The sequence below is a fragment of the Ornithodoros turicata genome, chromosome 8 (assembly GCF_037126465.1).
Source record: "Ornithodoros turicata isolate Travis chromosome 8, ASM3712646v1, whole genome shotgun sequence".
Lineage (NCBI taxonomy): Eukaryota > Metazoa > Arthropoda > Arachnida > Ixodida > Argasidae > Ornithodoros > Ornithodoros turicata.
Window position 1 is genome coordinate 2,770,749 of NC_088208.1, and position 21,218 is coordinate 2,791,966.

Consider the following 21,218-nt stretch of genomic DNA (forward strand, 5'->3'; position numbering starts at 1 on the left):
GCAGTTGCTTCCCGCGGAACCAACGCGGAATATTGAAAAAAAAAATCCAAAGGTTGTCACTACGTAACAGTAGAGCCTCCGAATGCAAATCTTATTTACACAATATACACGTATATGTAGAACTAAAGAGCGGGTGCCTCCGGTTCTGGTTCGGTCAATACCCGTAGCACAGTCTGGTCGGGAACGACAATGTCTTCGGGCACGACGTACTTCTCGTCTGCAGAGACGTCGCCACTTTCAACCTCTAGAGCACAAAGCAGCTGGTCGTTTTCGTAAGTTGGAAAGTAGTACCTGTAAAGCAAAGAGCACTTCATCGAAAACGTATTACGGCAGAACCTCTTTATAGTAAACTGATCGGGACTTGTGGATAAGTTTACTATATCGGGTGTAGCTTTAAAAGGGGGCCATGAATGGAGCAGGACGAGTCATTCAAAGATTTATTAAACTGTTATGTACGAATAGGATCTCTGTAATATTAGAAAAAAGCCCCTATTCTTCACCAGAACAGAAACTGTCGATTGCAAAATGGCAAATTTGTCCGTGATTTGTTTATGCGTCGGTGCATTCCTGTCCACCAGTTGCGGCAACATCATCTTCTGAAGCAGTGTCAACACTTTGTTTTTTCTACCACAGTCTGCCACGTCCCAAACTTCACGTCACACACACGCACACATCACATCACATCACTAAATCGAGGACTGAGAAACTCGTGCTGGGAGTGCAAAATCAAGCAGAAACTAGGAAGCTACTTCGCCCATGCCGGAACCCCACATTCTGGGTGTCCGTTCTTTACTATAAGTCGTATCCTAGAATTTTTCTGCTTACTATATCAGAAAAATAAATCATTGTGTCTATAGGAATACAGTCAGGGCCACAGTTTTCTTGGACTATAAGCGGAGTTTTACTACAAACAGAGTTACTATAACAAGGTTCTACTGTAGAAAACTCACAGCCACATCACAGTGTACTTTTGCTAATATATTTTATCACTGCAGCGATATGTGGAAAGTTTATCTGTAGCAACGTAAGTGCCCGCCGTCAAAAGATGGCCCACAACTTTAAATTTTTTTTTAATTCTTGAGGTAGCACTGACATGAAATTTCACGGTTTCATTAGTTTTTTTTTTTTTTTCATTTTCGTGGTAATGTCAGGTTTCATCACATGCTTTGATGACACATGTTGTTAAACCCTTGCTGAAATGGTGCTGCATGTGAGCAAACTGAGGTAGTGCAATTAGTCATAGGCTTGAGCTAGGCTGTGAAATTATGTAAAACTACTATTATCTACTGCTTTCAATTACAGATAACCCCGTCATCGAAAAAACACCTATTTTGCAAGCAGGAGGTAGGGTACACAAGGACAGTAGCGATTTTAAATGAAACAGAACGATGAAACCACGACAAGATGCAAAAAGGAAATTACTTTTTCTAGTAGCAGTTTCAAGCACCATGTTTTGTTTGCAAAAATTTGCATACACTGTTTGACTGACAGTTTCTGACGCCATGCTGCATTGCAAGCGCTGACGCGCACAAGCAGGAGGCACTGCACATTAGCTTTTCTTCCTCACAAGTGCAAGGGTAACTGGGAGAAACAACACTACATTAGGGAGCACAACATACAGCTGCCGAATTTTGTGCTCTCTCCTTTTATTGGAATATGGAAACCAGCTTTGTAGCTTTGGCTTGCAATCAGGCCGTTACTTCAATGTAACGGGCAGCAACATAGGAGTACCTGACGCCAACGAAGCACAGAAGGACGAACACAACACCTAGCCTCACAACGCCCAGTTGCACGCTTCAATCAAAGAGTGTTGCTCGTCATAACAAACTAGTGTTAGTTTTTTTTCAGTTAGTTAGTTAGTGTTCTTCATAACGAACCCTAACACTGGGAAAATAACACACAATACACAAGTTATTTGCCCAGTCTCAGGGTTCGTTATGAAGATCAATAGTCACCAGCTCGCCTGCCTTTTTACCGCTCTTTGCAGTTGGTGTGTCAGCTTCAAATCACTTATGTGATCAAATAAATAATAATAATAATAATAATTACTCTTATTATTACTAAATGAATAAAATATATGAAAAACACATAATTAGAAATAAAATAATGAAATAACCTATTATTAATTGTTGTTATTATTATTACTATTATTATTACTGACAAGCATGCAGTAATTTACTTACTGAGGCTGGTCCCACAGCTGGGCATCAACATAATTGTTGTCGTGTTCAGTACTTGACAGATGGAGCACCAAGTCATGATGAGAGTGAAACTTTTTGTTGCATACAAAGCATACATTGAGGTACATCTGCAATATATCCAAAAAATTCACCCAATTACCCCAAAGTTCACCCAACGTACCCCTGCAAGCGTTTGAGGTAACGGGGACGATTACGCTATTTTCCCTGAGCCCCGTATAGCCTGCTTTGACTCATTCAATAATAAGTAGAGCCTGAAGTTTTTGGGACATATTTTTTGTCTGAATTCGGGGGGTAAACATCGGGGTAAATAAACGTGTGCTCTAAATTCATGCGAATTCGGGTGAAAAAAAGCTTCCAGTGTACTAAATTTGAGGAGAAATCAGGCTCAGTTACTCCAACTAACTGTTTTGGTGCAAACGGTGATGTAACTGCATTCGCTGCCAAACAAGTTAGTGTGTGTGTGCATTCCTACAGATGTCTCATTGAGGGCAATTTGACGGGTACAAATTGGGTTTCGCCCTAGAGAGGCAACCTTCAATTCGGGGTGCAAATTTGAGGAAGCATCGTGTTAAACCCTAAAATTTCAGGCTCTAATAATACCTAAGTTGCAATTATGCAACACATGTACACCCAACAGAAAACTGCATGCCAAGACATGGATACTAGGATACCATGGATTACAGGCACTCCATGGCATTGGTATACTGAGGTACGCAACTAACAGTGTGTTCTATACAAGCACTATCCAGCTCATCAAAAGCAAAGGGAGATCTAAAGATGCTCACTTGTTTCCTAATGAAGTTGATCAACTTGATCTGCTGGTAGAAATCCAGGCCTTTTGTTGCACAGGATAAATCAAACTGGTGAGTATCCTAGGATGAATATGACCTCTTAGTATGTGTGCACATCGCGAGATAGTCATAAGCCAAAATTGAAGTTCAATGCCATTTATGAAATATGTTCAAGCTCGTACGTGGATGAGGTAGCCGGACTAATCCAGCATTCACTCCGGAACATTGCTGTCCCTCTCTTTTCTTTTAAAATGAATAGAAATTTGCCAAGTGTTGCTTGTTTAAGAAAACATAACACTAAAATCTGCTAAGATCACTTGAACTCTGTCTTGACACCACAAACAGCCCTCATAAACTGTCACAAAGTTTGAACAAACAAAGAATAGTTTTTTCGTTGGATCAGTTTGTTACGTAAAACCATGGGGATTGCAAACTTATTTCTGGAGAGAGGCTTTATATGCAATAAGATGTAAGTTTTGCCAATGGCATTTGAAAACCTAGTTGAAACTAACCAAGAAGGGGCAAGGGTGTGCGCAACATTATAGTACATGAGCAAATCTGTGCAAAGTGCATACACATAATAAGTAATAACCCTATTTGATATAGTTTGCTTACAAACATGCTGCTTTCAAACATGCCTGTATACGGACAGATACGTATGTTACAATTATTTTTGCACAATTTATGGGTGGCAGTCTCGTACAGTATCTGAAATTTTTGTTACACTGCATGGACAAATAAATGACGAATAATTGGATAGTTCCTGTACAATGAACTCTCATGCAACGATGACTAGAAAAAAATCATAGATGCATTTTTCTAGACAGTACCTGAAGGGCATTAGGGAAGGTAAGATGCTGAAGGTAAGATGCTGAAGGGAAGGTAGAAAGAAAGCATCAGTTCTCAACATTCTCAGAACAACATTCTCATACAACAACTCTTATTTATTGTACCCATCCAGGACTTGACCGCTCAGGTAAAAAAAAAATGCTCGCACCACCCCTTTGGTACTCCTGACCAAATGTCTCTCACGTAAAACGCATTCTAGGAGTATACGTATATGCTGATGCTGCCAACAGAAGCCAGAGAAGTTTCGCAGAGAAATACAGAAGGTGTGCACCAAGTGTGCTCATAACTAGGGAGTGACTTTTTCGGGTTAAACCCGATTCCGCCCGGTTCCCCCCCCCCCCCCCCCCCTTTGAATTGACCTCCAACCAATTCGGGTTGAACCCGATTTCTCCCCGAATTCCAGTCACTATGAAATCCTCAAGTGACGTTTCCACTGAAGACGAACAAAGGTCGCCACGTGTAACACATTTAAGAATGGGTCACTTACGTTCCCAGCAATACACCCATGTGTGTCAACACTGTCTATGCCTTCGGGGATTACCGCTGGAAGGTCACGGTCCCGCAAAAAACAACGACGACAACAACAAAACAAAAAAGAGAGATTAGGATAGGACTTAATAGACAAGACGAGAAACAAAAACACCCGATAACACCCGAAGGTACAATTATCGCCCGATTTCTCCCCGAATTACAGATTTTAAAATAGCACCCGATTTTTACCCCCGCATCTGAGAAAGGCATTTAGGCCGAAAAAGTCACTCCCTACTCATAACCGATGTGCATCCCTTGATCCCTGAATCCTGATGGATCCAAATATCTAGCCAATGAAATCTGTAGGAGAGCAAGTGCAAGTGAGAGCAGGAATCGAGAAAGCAAGCAGAGAGGGAACTCGGATCAAGAACACCTGTACTTGTGAGGGAGGGAGGCTGCACCACGCCGGACTCAGCAGAGTCAATCCTATCATTCTTGGTGGAGATTGATGCATCATTGCATCGTTGAATCAGAATGTAAATGAAAAAGGAAGAGCACACTTCTCATCTACTGAGTATCGTAAACGCAGCTGCTCGTCCATATCGCTTTGTCAACTAGTCTGACCTCAACACCAAAGGACACTCGTCCAAGTACTGCTTGGAAGAGCATTCCTTCAGTGTTAGCTAGTAGAGGTGCTAGTTAAAGAGGGGGCTGTAAGAGTGGAGAGGGTTGCAGCCAGGCCAACATGACCAGACATGAATTGAGATAGTATTAATTGTTGTTAGAATGTGTCTGGCATTTAAAAAAAAAGGAAGTAGCAGGAGCCATTTACCTTCATGTGCTTCCCAATGTTCTCCAGACTGAGCCTTGCTTCACTGCAGAAGAGGCAGATCACATTGGCATCTTCTCTCTCCTCCCAGTCCTTCCACTCTCTGCAGAATGAAAGTCGTCTCAGTCACCCGCCCGCAAAAATATAATGCAGAGAGGACAAACACTACACAAGATATGCTTACACTTCCTCTGTATCTGAATCCAGAGCTTCCGTAGGACCATCAACTTCAGCGGTGCCGGGAGAGGGATCCTGTGCAGGAAAATATAACTTGGTCATCATTCAACAGGAAATATCTTGGTCACATTCCTGCTTCCCCATTCACAATAGACTAGGGGTGTGCAAATCCGAATATTTTAAGTCGAATCGAATATCGAATCGAATAGGGGAAAAAATTCTGAATACCGAATCGAATATCGAATATTCGTGCAAAATTTACAATATGCGACTTTCACACTAAAAGTTTCCATTTTGTGGCCCGTGGCTTTAGTGTAATTTTTCTGGCATTAACTGTCACAAGAGAGACACGCAGTCCTTCTGTTTAAAGCCCCTACTCTGTTAAGGTGAGCCTAAACTTACTGGAGTACTGGAGTGGCTACCTTCATTTCAAAATTTTATTTCAGGCAGTAGCATGTTATATGGATGAGGCTGTAATTGTTTCAGACAACCACAGGCCATTTGTGAAAAAAACGAATTGGCATCTTGCCTCAGCTTTGCCATGAACACCCATTAGTTTCATTGCTCTCACCCGAGGAAGTTGCACTGCTAAAATTTTAGACGTAAACGGCATCTTTAAAACACCCTTTTTGTTTGTAGGCTGTAGTCATTACTCAAGGGTCCTAACTTTTTAAAGGCAACCTACATCAAATTAAAGTCCCCCGTCGGCACCGCTAAACTGTATGTGGGAGGGGCGCCACCCCTTCCGCATACGATGTCTACAAAGCTAAGTTTGGATAACGTTATCTTTGACTAAACACCGTCCGGCCTGTGTTGGTTCTGCAGCAAGGGCAATTTCGTAAAGCAGGCTTCACCTCATGCACGGAAGCATCAGGTGAAGCCCACTTTCGGGTTGTGTCGTTCATATTCGTGGAATAGTAGAATATTCGAAAAATCGAAGATTGGACATTCGATTCGCGAATCGAATAGTTCGAGCGTTTGATATTCGATTCGAATTCCAGAACTTGAATATTCGCACATCCCTACAATAGACCTCTACATGAGAAACGTCATCATGACGTTGGTAGACAGACTGAAACCAAAACTATCGGAATGGGAGGGCTGGGTTCCACAAATGGGCACTTGTTCACTGCCTCCCATTGAAGGAAAAGTAGGACCTAAGGTCGCGTCCCTTCTAGGGGCCATCGTAATCCCCTCAAGAGTGTAGTTTTTGGGTGCGACCTTCTTCGCCCCTAGCTTCGAGCGTAGTTCAACTCTATCAAATTGGTGGCACCCTCAAACAGTATGACGTCATTGATTTACAAACAGGGTGAGGTCTATTCCTACTGCCAAATGTCTTAACATCATATTTGTCCGCATCAATTGGTGCACCTTTTAAGTGCAAACATGTAGCACTATAGAACGGATGCGTTATTTACGCGTACAAAACAGATGCTTGCTCTATGGTACGGTGGCCGTTGCTGTGTAGTGCCGGAAATGGGGGTGCATTAACTACGCAAGCAAATAAGACAATGTAGTTTTGTTTCTAACACAGAGATGGTCGCACTTTTTTGTTCAGCGTACTGTTGGTTACTGTACATCGTATTGTGGTCAACGCTGCAGAATCCTGCAGTAACAATATGGATAAAGCTCTGGGTACCATGAAAGAGGTAACAGCTAGTAGATCTGAGATTCCAAAAACATATAATCACTGTACAATATGTGAAAGTCAATTGAAAATACCATTTGTCCCAAACAGATGAATTCAAAGCCATTTATCTTTAGAGAGGTACTGGAAAAAAAAAAAACGTGTCATTTTACGGAAGCCGATTTCAGAAATTGGGTTTTCTGAAATCAGCTTAGAAATTTACAAAGTCAAAGTAACATTTTCTTGATAGAAACAGGAAATGTGCGACTAGTGTGGCTGACACCATTCACGTGCTGAGGATATAGGTGATACTGCAGTTGATGATATTCCAAGGACAGAAACATGTGCCCTAAATTCTGCAACACAATTCTCTAAATTCTGAGACACAGCAAGTACCCGTAAACAGAAATACTGCTGCAAGAAACGAAAAGCTCATCAACATCTGCAAGTTCGATATGGTGTATATACCACATAATTGACAATGTAGTATTTGTCATAGACCACGTTGTGAGGATTGATCTGCTTGTGCTGTTTCTTTCGCATATGCTCCTTCAGTGTCTGCCAGTCCTTGAATGTACGTTCGCAATACAAACATTGCAAGCTGAAAGAAAGTAATAAATGTGTTACACAGTAGTAGTATATAAAAACATAAAGCGACGTGACTCTCGCACAAGTTTTCTCTTTGTAACTTCTTAAAGGGCTAATGAGAAACAGCAGCAGGAACTTTCTACTACATCTCTCAAGTTAGATTCACTACCAGCCTTCAGCACTAAGGTGGCATTTTCCAACTTAAGCACGTTTCAACAGGAAAAGTGTAACGCATTGCCACTTGAACTGCTCAAATGGCGATGTACTAACAAGTTAATATTTCAGCAGCATTCACTTTCTAGCTATTTATAATGTGACAGAGCTGTGTAAATAAAGTGCTGCATGTAGAGTAAACCCTCGTTGACTCGAACTCGCTCATCTCGAAATATCGGTTATCTCGAATATTTTTTGCGTCCCGATCCATGTCCCAATGCTTCCTAGATATATGGGCCCCTTTATGTCGAAGCTTTTTTTGCCCGAGTACGGATATCTGGAAATTCCCCCGCCGGTAGGTGAGTGTACCTACGGCTGATAACGTGCATTCTTCGTTCCCTCAGGCTAGGTCAAGGTCAAAGCCTTTCAGTCCTAGTGGCGCCGCTAGCTGTGGCAGGCAGACAGCACTCCCCTTTCCACCCATCGTCACTCCTCCTCCTCCTCCTCCTCTGCATTCGTCCGAGCATCTAAGTTTAGTTTTGTTCTTCGCGCCATGATGGCTGGACAACGCACATGGAAGTCCCTGACTCTGGAGCAGAAGGTGGTACAGGTTGGGACAAAAGTTTACGGAACACGCGAGCGTCGTACTTTTTCTTCGGTGCGACACCCTAGCGGCCACCGGAAGCGGGTGAGTTCACTGTTTCGGAGGGATGGAAGGATGCGCTGTTAGCGACACACAGCAGTAGGTTCCACATCCCAGACACTTCCGAGTCAAACTGGAACTACCAATGTGTGTCGCTAATAGCGCACGCTTCCACCCCTCCGAAGCAGTGAACTCACCCGCTTCCGGTGGCCGCTAGGGTGTCACACTGAAGAAAAAGTACGACGCTCGCGTGTTCCGTAAACTTTTGTCCCAACCTGTACTTATCAGCAGAAGGGCCTGGTAGCAAGTTCATCAAGCCATTAGCGTGAACTGTTTCATTCATGCAGGTTTCTGGTCTTCCACCGCCATATCGGAGCCAGCAGACTAGTTCTGTGGCTGTGATGAATTGTGCAACGACGTGATGCGCCTCGCAGGTTTTGGGGAGAGTGACTTAGAGGACTTGAACATCGAGGACTATGCGCTTCACGACGGCGATGTTCCAGTAGCGGTGAACTGAGTGATACAGAAATCGTCGAGAGTGCCCGCGGTAGTGACGTGCCGGGAGGAGCGTCTCATGTGTTGCATTGAAGTGCTTGAAGATGCTTTCTTGTTCCCAGACGCGAATGCCAAGCAGATTGCTATTACGGAGTTATTACGTCTCAGATGATGTTAAAAAAGGAATGGTTTCGGAATTGTTTACGAGCCCTATTACTGTAGGAACGCTTTTTTTTAACGTTTCATAACATAGTGCATTGTGGTAACATCGTGGCAACGTAATTTTCGCCGTTCGCTTACCGTAAAAACCGGACTATAGGTCGGACCCACATATAAGTCGACCCCCCTATCTTAAGAACCAGCGAAATAAAAACACAGACAAAAGGCTGTGATTTCAAACACACAAAAAAGTCACGACTAGTTTAATCACCAATCAATAGTTTAGTCTTGGTTGCATTGTCACTCGACGTCCGCTTCATCGGGCGACTCTGGTTCGTCCGAGTCGGATGACTCCTGCTCATCCCCGCTTGCCCAAAGCACGTCGTCCTCTGTTCCATCTAAAGCGTTACTTATGCTGCACTTCTTAAAGCTCTTGACGACCATCTCTTCGGGAAGTGCCCGCCATGCCGATGCGACCCACTCGCACACAGTTGAGAGGGACGGCCGCCGTAGTCGACCACTCTGCGTCTTCGGGTTATCCTGCAGTAGCCACTTGTTATACAGTTCGCGGACACGGTCCTTGAAAGGTTTATTCAGCACGACATCGAGTGGCTGAAGCACTGATGTCATGCCTCCCGGAATCACGACGAGGTCGCATTTCGACTCCCTCAGCGAGTCTTTGACATGGTCTGTGAGGTGTCCCCTGAAGGAGTCCAACACAAGCATGTTGTGTCGCTGCAGCAGGGCACCTGGCCGCCTATTCCAGACAACCCGAATCCAGTTGAGCATTAGGCTTTCGTCCATATATCCCTTAGGGGGAACGCGCACAACCACATCGCGCGGGAATTGTTCCTTGGGCAGCGTCTTCCGTTTGAAAATTACGAACGGAGGCAGCTTTCGACCGTCTGCCGTACATGCGAGCATCACGGTGAACCGTGAGTGTTCGTGCTCAGTCGATAGCACTTTGACTTCTTTGGCTCCTTTGTCCGTCACAGTAGAACGACATGGCATGTCGAACCACACCGGTGTCTCGTCTGCGTTGCCGATTTGGCCCAGCATGTACCGATGTATCCTTCGTAGCTGGATCACGTGCCGCTGGAAGTTGACAAGTTTGTCCTCATATTCTTCGGGAAGTTTCTGACAAACAGATGTCCGGCGCCGAAGACTCAGGCCCTTCCGCTTCATGAATCGTCGTACCCACGACGGGCTGCCCTTAAACACCGTCCTGTCAAGGCTGGCAGCACGGGCGAGTTGGACAGCCTTAATCCGGATTGCTTTGCTGGTGACGGGAAGTGATCTTTGCCGTATACCGTGCACAAACGCGTATAGCTCCTCTTCGATCTCTGGGTGCAAAGGCCCATTGCCACGAAACGCTTTCCGCTTTGAGTTGCACGTTTGAAGTGCAACTTTCTGCCCTCGCCAGTACCGGACGCACTTTTCTGACACACCGAATTGACGTTATGCGCTCGTGTTGCCACATTCCTCGGCAAAGGCAATAACCTCCAACTTGAAACGCGCAGTAAATTGGCGTCGAACTGGCATAACTGCACGATAAACAAACACGTGGGCTGCGTGCTGCACTCCCTCTCACCTTGCCGATCGACTACTCGTACCAACCACGTGATAGGGCGCAGGTTGCCAGACTGCAGCCCTCGTTTTCGCCCACTGACCGCTTTATAAGGCGAGGGCAGTTCTTGGGGCCTCGTTTTTTAAAAAAAAAACTTCGACCTATAGTCCGGTTTTTACGGTAACTCAAAACCCCGCTTATCTCAAAATTTTGTTCCCGGTTTTTACGACTTCGAGTTATCGGCGTTTACTGTATTACATGTGTATCATTATATCAAAGGTCGTAATAAACAGGCTCGACTTTATATACAACACGCATAATTATGCAAGCAAGTACGGTACTTCAAGCTACTAGAGTGAAACCCCCCCATTACGGACATCTCTCCCAAACGGACGCTCCCTTACTGCATGGACAGCTGGATTCCCCATTGCAAGCTTTAATACTCTTACTTTAAGGTGATAAAAACTGGTAAACTTCAATTCTTCTCGCATACAGATGCCTCGCATGAGCGGACAAGAACACTGGTCCCGCGGGTGTCCACACTAGGAATGTTTCACTGAATTTTCGTGTTCCTTCGTACTACTATTTTAATCAAAAATGAATCGCAATACTCACTTCTTTAGTTTATCTTCTAAGAGATCCAGAAGTTCATCAATGTACACTGCGACAAAGCAAAGTATGATACAGGTCAGTTAATTCTGTTCCCATCACAGAGTTGAGAGCAATACCACTAGGCTTTAAATGGGAATAAGACTGATGCAGAACCATACTCTCTAAAACACATACAGGCTCAGGGCAACACTAAACATTTCACACTCTGCCCCTCACCACCTTGTGCATTATTTCCTTTTCGTCTTTTCCATTTGCGGACGTGGTCTTTCACGCCAGATCTTACCCTGTTTTACAACTTCAAACACGAAGCCCAAGAACACAGGGCTTTAAGAGCACTTAACACCGCACGGATATGTTACAGATCCATTTTCATCGATGATGCAACTGCATCAGTAAAAGTCAGCACATCCTCCACTAGGATGTTTTTTGAGTCATTTTGTGCGCTATTTGCGTCAAACGCGTAATGGCCAACCAGTTCTTCCCATAATCGAGATTTGTAATGTTTCACTTATTTCTTCTTAGTGCTGTAGGTGTTGTAGAGCAAGAAAGCTCAATATTTTTGGGTCGTACACATAATGCAATAACTTTCAATTAGAGCACAACTCCAATTCCTTTTACCGCAGACGACTTTAAAATAAACATTACACTATCACTTCTACTGTTTGCGTTGCTCATTAAGTTCTGAAAAAAAAAAAAAAAACAGGAAGGCGGCTTACCGAGATTGTCAGGCCGTCCGACACTGAAGTTATGATCGCATGCCATGTGGTTCAGCAGGGCAGCCCTGCATGAGAACACACATGTTTTTATATGATCCATCCAAAAATATATACAGTTGAACCTCTCAATAACGAACGTCGATTTAACGAAATCCTCTGTTTAACGAAAAATTTCCGTTGCACGAACGTATCCCTATAGATGCCAATGTATTTTTGCATTCGATTTAACGAAATACATTCGTTTGGTCACCTCTATTTAACGAAATCTGGGCTCTTCTGCGCGTGTCTTTCCCCTTCACCACGAAGAAAAGGAGGAGAAACCTTCCCTCTCTGTTGTCCTTACGCGAGTTTTCGTTGGTTACTTCGGTTGTCACGTGCTGTAGGCACGAGCGTGCCGACATATGCGTCTCCGCCGCCGGTAATCGTTGCGCCGACGCTGTTTCGAAACCGGCGCGAGGGTCTCTTCGCACCTGTTTTCGGACAAGAAAACACGCATTGCTGACATCTCGCGAAGTCTAATTTGCTTGTGTTGATGAAGACGACAGTACGTTGCGGTTTTGTGCCTTTTCATTACTTGTTTTTGTTCGCGCCGCTGATGCTGACGGTGGTAAAATGGGCATGATGCCGCTGCCGTTCAAGGTTCCATCTGCGCAGACGTCTACGTGACATGTACCCGTTTCTCGTTCTTTTCGGCGGTGTACGGTTGTTCTTTCCGGACGTCATGAGTGCAAGTGAACCAACCAAGAAACTTCGATACGCGATCGCGTAGGAGAAAGCAGTCGAGGTCATCCGGAGTTACGAAGGTTATGAATGCTCAGAACGATATTGTGCACAAATTACGTGTTACCTAGCGTTATGTAATGAATAAAGCTTGATATTTTGTGCCCTTCTTACCTTAGTACCTGTTTTATGACAAATGACGTTTTGCGGTACGCGCAGCGCTGGTAGTGCGGCGGCCATCTTTGTTTAACTTGGCTTGTTCCATTTAACGAATATCTCGATTTAACGAAATAAAGAGCCAGCATTTATGAATTCGTTATATAGAGGTTCAACTGTATACAATTATACATCAGGAAAAGGGAAAGTACACCAGAAAATCACTTGGGTGCAACCCAAAAACTAACATGTGCTCAGGTGTTGCTTTGACATGCTTACTGATACTTATAGTCTGGATCACTTACTGCTTTTAAAGATGTCATAATTTTCAATAATGTTACACGTGTTGCATCACACTGACATTTGTAGACTGGTTGCCAAGGGAATGTCAGTGCATTGCTGTTAACATTAGGTTTTATCGGCACCTTAGCCTATCTGAGTGGTAACATTATACAGTCAGACTTCTTCAGACCAATCGCCTCCTTAACAAAAATATCACTACCACACATTTTTTTCAAGGTCCCGTAAGAGTCCCATAGGTCATGGTGGACAACCTGTTTAATGAGCTGACCTTTACCACGAATTTCTTCTGCGGTCCCCTGGGTTTGGTTGTAAAGGAGTTCGACTGTAGTTCACCAAGAGATACTCATAGTGTGCGTGTCAATATGTAGTAAGAAAGAATTAAGAATGTAGTAAGTAAGAAAGTAAGAAAGAATCGTGTCTTTGTTTTGTACACACATTTGTTTTGATACGTCTGCATAAGTAGACTCATGCAAATATTTTCATGAGCGTGACAGGGGAAAACAAGAATTCTTGGCTGAACTGCATGCAGAAACCAAGCCTCTATGAGCTGAACCAAAAATTTTAGATTTCTTGCAACATTGTAAAATATTTGCTTAATAAACATCGTACCTTAATTGACCCAACATACCTGTTTTGTTCGTGTACTTTCTTACAAAAGAGACACATCCGCTTGGACAGAGAGTTGCATCTTTCCTTTTCCTGGTGAGAAAGAACCGCCTCCTGCAGTAACAAAGATGAGATTCCAAATGACAAGTTCTCCAAGTGTATCTCTGTATCCAATTCTCAATCTGTGAAGCACAACACATGAGAGTACGTGCTTATTCCTGCGAGTACAGTTGGTTTGATAGCGAGCGATATGTCTTGCAAGATCAATTCTGAGCTCAATGACTCCGGCAATGTGCCACAATGCTGCGTGAAACATTATCTAAAATGCATTGGAGGCTGGACAGATATATAGCCTGCACTTGGCACACAATGAGTACCAACATATTCTATATCACTGCTGCGTCATATAAGATATTTCGAGAACACCGGTACATTTACATATGTACACATTAGGCGTATCCAAAAGTAAGCTTAATGCCATTAACACAGATCCACCTAAATTTCCAGTGAGTAAACAAAAAATCTCTGGGGAAAAAAGCAGTAGATGATGCATAATCCTACTATGCTGCCAAAAAGGTTGTATACAAGGTTTACCAGGAAAAAAGTGCAAAATAACCTCACCAGCTTCTTCATGGAAAGTTTCTTCCTGAGTGCAGCATCTTCAGGCAGTGTGTCGGACAACAAATAATAATTTTCCCTTTCACCTGTAGAAATAAGGGAGCATTATACTACAATGTAACAACAACACTGTACATGCAACACTGTAATGCATTTTGAGCTAAACTGTAGCTATACACAGGAGATACAGGCATAGAGGAGCTTGTCAGCGTTGTCGGCGTTGACTGCAGTGCAGTCCTCCAAGTGAATATACCCAGCTGTAATCAGTTGGAAATTCAACTGGTTCCACATTAAAAGGGCACTTTCATAGGTATGGTTCAGAGGCGGAGAGTTCTCATTTTCCCAGGGGGGGCAAGGGCGCACCGCGAAGTAAGCACTCTGGCGGGGGGGGGGGGGGGGGGGGGGGGAATATGTTTATTAAGAAAAAAAAGAGAGGAAAGGTAAGGCAGATGGATGTCGCCTTGTTATTAAAAAAAAAAGGTGAAAGGGGGAAGACAAGAGAGGCAAAGAAAAAAGAAAGCAAAAGAAAACAAAAAGAAGGAAAGAGAAATGAAGAACACAAAAACTAAAGCTGCAGAATCACACACTCTGGCGGGATCCTATGATGTATGCAGAACTGGTATAGAAATAAGAGGAAGGAAGAACAGAAAAAAAGAAAAACAGAGAGAACGTAAACAGTGAACATGTGCACAACTGAGGGCATTACGCCTTTGAAAACTAAGTGCAAAAAGAACAAAATGTATTGAATCCTCGGTGTTTGACACGAAATGCGCGCAATATAATGAATATGGTCAATGAGATGGAGCAGCGGGAGTTGAACCAGCTCCCAACGGATATGCGTTCCGAAGATCCTACCATTACACCTCACTGGCAGCTGCTGGTACCTTTCCGACTGCTTCGTTTCATTGATCTGATTGCTTTGGGCGAAATTTAGGGCTATGTGTTGTGTCATCCTCTGTTTCTTCGCCTCACCTTCTACTGTAATAATGAGTATATGGTGGGCGGATACATATTTTACAAATTGCAAGATGCATTTTTGGAGTTGGTGCCTCTTCGCTCTTTTGACCCCGGTGCGCCGAGCCCCAAAGGTTGGTGTCAGTCTCTTAGCGGGACTTCCCGGGGGAGGCGGCGCCCCCCCTAGTTCATGTTCCGGGGGGGCAAGGGCCCCCGCACCCCCCCGCAGTTGGCGCCTATGGTATGGTTCATGGCATAATGGACACATTGTATATCACACCAGAACACTGAGGAAAAAGGAACTATTCTCCTACGCCTGGTACTTAGCGAGATAGTACAAGCCCTCGAACACACTCCCGAGCAAAGCACAGATATCACGCAGCCCTCAGAGTTGCGTCCATTGCCATTGACAGCCGTCAGCACGTGACTTCTTGTGTACTGGCTCACTGGAGGTCTGTGATGTCAGAGCTGCATGAGTTTAGGCATTAGCGGTGCCCATTTTCTCCGCTTCTATTACCCTCTTCGCTGTGAAACTTTCTATGCAGGTTCACATCAGTGTGAAGAATCTCCCTTTACATTTATCTGGGATAATGTGGGGTCACCTGTCACAGCCCCTTTAAGGGAGCACTGAAGTGACATTTAAAATGGATCCAACCTCTGTTTCATTCCTCAAGCTTCATTCATTCATCCATCCATATAACCATCAGGAACAACCTAGCAAAATATTTTCGCGTATTATAACCGCGCCATAAAATTTACGAAAACGGTCAGAGAAAGCAGCTGCGGTCAGCCAACAGGATCATTGTGTGATGTTTCGGGAGGTCTATGTGGCATTTTTCTTTGTTTCTTTCTCCTCAGCTGATGTGCCATTTATACCTGCTTAAGCTGCGCTGTTCTGCTGTCCAAGTGCCGTTTAATAGATGCTCCAGGAACACAAAACTCAGAGTGCCCGAGAACGAGTATGAGAGCAGCTACTTAATGCACCCAATGTAACCTCCTTTCGTTGCACTTTGGGACTCAAGCTAGAGCCGACAAAAAAGAGGCTGAGCCAAGGACTCATTTCCAAGGATTTTTGGCAAATCTATTTCAGTGATGGACCCCTACCGAAGAAACGTCACCCTGACTTAATTATGACGTGGGTAGCCATAGCGAAAATGGAACAGCTCGGACAGAGAACATTGCTGTTTCACAAAACCCGTACTTCTTCACGAAGGTCAAAGGTCGCTTCCTTGTATTAGTGGTACACACACACATGAGGTCACGTTTTTAGTCACTTTGCTGTTTTCATTCATGTTCCAGGTCCACCGCAGAAAGAAAAGAAGGCTCCACCCAAGGGCAGGTTACATCGTCTCGAAAGCCGCTGTCGTAATCATGTGCGGGATGTGCTCTGTTATTACGACTGAGTTCGCACTTGCTTTGTACAGGGACACCACGTGCACTCCGAGGGAAACTCATGCCCTTCAGGCTCCTGAAGATGGAAAAACCCGGTAGCCATCTTTAGAAAGGGCTACCGAAAATATAGGGTTACTGGTACACTGGTGCAGAACAAGGCCATACAACTAATGCTATGCAAGGAATTGCTTAAAAATCTTGCAATATGAAAAACTATATTTAAACGTGCCTTTCTTGTGACAATTAAATTTTTTTATAGTATATGGTAGTTCCACTCTTCCAAGTTGGAGACGCTGTTGTATCATATGATGTCATTTATTTGCAAACAGGGAGACGTCCATTATTGTTTGCGTTACATGTGTTATACCAGCATCACCTAGACAGAGAAAGCCTGCTTACTCGTCGACGTGACGTAACAACTAAGAGTCGCCCAATCAGGATCGTGTTTTGAATGGCGGCAGCCAATCACAAACATGCTTTCACTGGTCGTGGCCATGAAGACGAACCATCGCCGTCTGCGAGCAGTGATTGAACGTCCCCGTGCAATAAATGGGAAACTTGCAAATAAAGCGCAAAATGGCCCCAATCTCTTTCAAGACTGATTTTCTAGAAAGCGTGTCAAACTTTTTGTCGAGATATTCGGGTCTGCAGGTTCCAAGTAAGCTGCAATCGTTTGCGGGTTCTTGAATTTGCAGAACGGTGAATTGCAGTAGCAGACGAATTCTGACTTTATGCGTCCACATAGTGAAGGAGGGAGAGGAGACAATAAGCAGGCCTTCTCTTTCTACAGGGTTAGTCTAGCAAACGTTACACATTTTGATCGCATCGTAAAAATAGAAGATGGGGTTTATCCTACACCAAACTTTGCAGACTGGTAGCCATTTGTCTGAAGTTTTGCTGGAATATTTTGTAAGCGTTATGGTCCTGTAGAAGAAAAATAAAAAATCGAGAAAAATTTCACTCTATACATTTTCTATGACCTATCTCACTCAAAAGCCGCCATTTTCTGCTGTGTGCACTTCATTTTCATTTCACCACACACAGGTGGCACCAGCATACAGAACAAGACTGGAACAAGAGGATTGATGCATAACGTCAGAATCGGCATGTCACATCGTTGTAGACAGCGCCGCCTGTGTGACGTGATGTGAATGTGAAAAACACAATAAAAAATGGCGGTGTTTGTGTGGGAGAGGCCATTGAAAATGCATGGGGCGAGAATTTGCTTTATTTTGAATTTTCTTTCTACATGACCATAGCGGGTACAAAAAATTCGAAGAAACTTCAGATAAATGGCTATCAGCCTGAAAAGTTTGAGATGGGTCAAACCCAGTCTTCTATTTTTACAGTGCGATCAAAATGTGTAACGTTTGCTAGAATAACCCTGTAGGCGGCGTTGACTATACTGAGCAAAATGGCCAAAGTGATCACGAGGAGCCCCCCCCCCCCCCCCACTTCCGCAAAGAACACGTTAATTAACTTGGGAAATTTTGGAGTTCAATTCAAGAAATTACATTTCTATCAACTGAGATTAAACAAAAATGGTAACTAGTATATATGGCAAATGTTCCTTGTAGAAAAAAAAAAATCCCTCAACCGCATGTCTCTCCGTCGCCTACGTTATTTACTATGGATTTTTATCACGGTTTGTTGACCACCCCGTATGTACGGTGCCATGTGCTCACCTGCATCAAACTCTCCAGTATTTGTGTTTATGACAGCACACACGTCTGTGACATGCACGTTTCCTTGGAACTTGTTCCTCCAGTATTCTAGGTACCTGCAAGAATAAGAATTCCCTTCATTGCAGGCAGCTGGTTCCAAATCGAAGGATAAGCGTGTACACACCTGGCTGGGTAGGCAATACTTGCAAAATTGCCTATGACAAACTTGTGTTCAATGAGGAGATGTTTGAGGACGTTCTGGTAGTTCTGCGTCTTTGCGACCAAGAAGGAAGTATTGCACAGGATGCAGGGGATGTCTTCAGGCAGCTCTGTTGTCTCTTGTTTACTAGCAGCTGGCAAAAACAAGGGTTCTGGAAAATGCAATATAAAAGTGGCAGATTAACGTATGAGGCGTGAAAAAAGGGTCTGTTGTCAAAGGAACTTGCTCTGTTTTGAATATAAACATGCACATTGTTTTCATGCACTTGTGAAAGGCAAGTTGGGGGATGCTTAGTTGTACTGCAAAGCAGAGCGTCGAACCGAAACATTTTTCGGTTTGTTTCAGGTTCGGGCTCGGCCATAAAGGTTCAATTCCGGTTCAGCTCCGGAGTTCACATATATCGGCTCAATTAACCGGTTCAGATGCTCTACATTGGTTCGGAACCAGTTCGAGGTTCTAATATGCTACAAAATTATAGGTAGCCACTAGAAATGATACGAGGTCTTTCAGCTACGTTTTTTTTTTATGTGTTCATTACTGTCTATCGACCAACAGGAGCCCCTTTCATCCCTACCCCGAGAAACGTGACACCAATCTAGGCAGGCAGACTGCTCGAATCCCCACGTCACCCCCCACCACACACCAACCGGGACTGTCCCGGTATCCCAAACCGGTAACCAAAGATTTATATCGGTTCAGTTCCGGTTCAGTTCCACCTAAAAATAACGGTTAATTCCAGTTTTCGATTCCGGTGTGACGCTCTGCTGCAAAGAAAATCTTGTGTTTCCTTCGAGCTACAGAGGTATGTTTCTGAGTAACTGCACTTTACATTATGTAATTTTCTACAGTACTTCCGACCCAGGGGCAGATCCAGACACGCACTTTGGAAGGGGACAGGAGGTTCATTGTCGAAGTAACCCGATCTTTCATGGTAGTTCCCCCATCCCCACCCTGCACAAGTTTTCAAGAATTCGGATCAGACACGATCATCAGACACGAAATCCTTGCGATCTTTCAACTTGTCATTCTCGGTAAACCCTCGGAAAAGTGAATCATAACATTAACACAGGGAGCTATCTGTGACAACCTGTTTGTCCTCCTTTTATGATCCCCTCCTGCGGGAGTCAAAGACGAGCATTTATGGAGCTCAGGCACGTGTTTGAATACCGCGGTCACGCACTGCCTCAGTTACGAGCAGAAATATAAAGATTCTTGTTTCTCGTTCCAGTGGCCAGTTTCATATGCCTTTCGTTTCACCAGAAAATTCCTCAATATCATATCAAACAGAGATTACGATAGCAAGAATGCCCCCCCCCCCCCCCCCCCAAATTAAAAAAGTCATAAAACCTGAAAACAAAGAACCCCACGAATAATTTCCCAAGGGGAACAACATATATGGTGTCCATACGGTCTGCACCTTTCTAAGCCGCTTTTGAGATTCGGATCAAATCATTCGAAACCTGTGAAGAACAGTGTCACTTTGGGGTGTGATTTGGGATTTGTGAAAAGTCTAGTCAGCGTAAAGTTGCCGCAAGTTTTTGCAGGAAGATGGAGAGATTATACAGTGAGGGTGCCCGGGATAACATTTGATCACTTTCATAAAGAGGTTATTAAATGAAACGGCTTTGGGGAGTCAACCAAAGGAAAGGTAGGGTGCAGGGATTAACGTCAATCAGGTAGAATCGCTGTGATTCCCTATGCCCACAGACTGTGTGATTGGTTTAAACAGTTTAAAAGGAGCAAGAGCGGTCTTCAGTACACAATACACACTTAGGATGAGGATGGTGATAAGCAAAGTTCAACAATCATCTGAAAGAAAAGAATGCCCCATTCAACATGTAAATGGTAATGCCATTCAACATGTAAATAGAGACGTGGACTGTGCAGTGGGAATGGTGTACAGAAACCCGTTGTCCTGTGGGTGATCATGCATCGGCCAAACTGGCCGGTGTGTAAACATCAGATTGAAAGAGTACAGAAGATTGTTGCAGGGAAGTGTTCCTGTTACATTTGAGGAGCACACATGGAGGCGCAATTGTGCAGCTGTCTTCGAAGGAACAGAGGTCTTGTACACACAGGACAGGGAACGCAATCAAAAGGGAATTAATGGAGGCCATGGTAATGCTATTTGCTTGGCTATTTGGGCTTATTTATGTGGGTAGCAAAACTGTCTCACTGCAGTTTTAACGAGGGTGTGATGTGACGTACACAACAGTGAAATCAGGGCCAGCGCCTAGTTTTCGCCTCAGGGGGCCAAGTGGGAAATTTGACTTGATATGATTTGCTTATAGGGATATCATCAGCTGGACCCTGCATGGTACGGACTGCGTGTGATACTGAGAAACGCATTGAGATAGTTTACGTTCTACGTGCATGTTGTATGTACGTCGTTTGTCTTCCAACACGCTCGAATGTTGGAGGCATAGCAGGAGGATCTTGTTCGCGTTGGCAGTCACAAGCAGCGTACAGCTAATTCATCAATTCATGTGTTCTGAAATGCACCACTCGTGAAGGCCAAATGCGCCGCAGTATTCACGAGAAGTTCACACTGATGGTTGCATTCATCGTGGTAAATATTGTCTGCGGATTTCTTACCAACGCTCGACATAATCAGACGGAGACACTGGAGGTCCCACTGAAACGTTTGCTCAACTTTTTTCAGAGCTGCCCAAACCCCAAACCTCCCAAATTTAGCAGAAGACAAGAA

The 21,218-nt window shown here is 44.0% G+C and overlaps 1 protein-coding gene across 1 annotated transcript; it reads right to left on the minus strand.

Moving 5' to 3' along the window:
* Positions 1-72: 72 nt before the first annotated feature.
* LOC135366352 (zinc finger protein 277-like) lies at positions 73-21,119 on the minus strand. Its single transcript, XM_064599021.1, has 13 exons — positions 21,107-21,119; positions 18,476-18,662; positions 18,313-18,407; positions 14,285-14,367; positions 13,686-13,777; positions 11,879-11,943; positions 11,166-11,211; positions 7,414-7,546; positions 5,326-5,393; positions 5,145-5,244; positions 2,987-3,073; positions 2,184-2,308; positions 73-291 (listed from the first exon to the last, which is right to left on the minus strand). Exons 1-13 carry the CDS (start codon positions 21,117-21,119, stop codon positions 123-125), a joined length of 1,263 nt encoding a protein of 420 aa, XP_064455091.1. The 3' UTR covers positions 73-122.
* Positions 21,120-21,218: the final 99 nt, after the last annotated feature.

Excerpts from the sequence above, each read along its gene's own strand:
- LOC135366352 (XM_064599021.1), bottom strand. Across the intron at positions 11,944-13,685 it reads AAAGTACACGAACAAAACAG|GGCTGCCCTGCTGAACCACA; the intron begins GTATGTTGGGTC and ends GTTCTCATGCAG. Across the intron at positions 5,245-5,325 it reads GATTCAGATACAGAGGAAGT|AGAGTGGAAGGACTGGGAGG; the intron begins GTAAGCATATCT and ends TTCATTCTGCAG.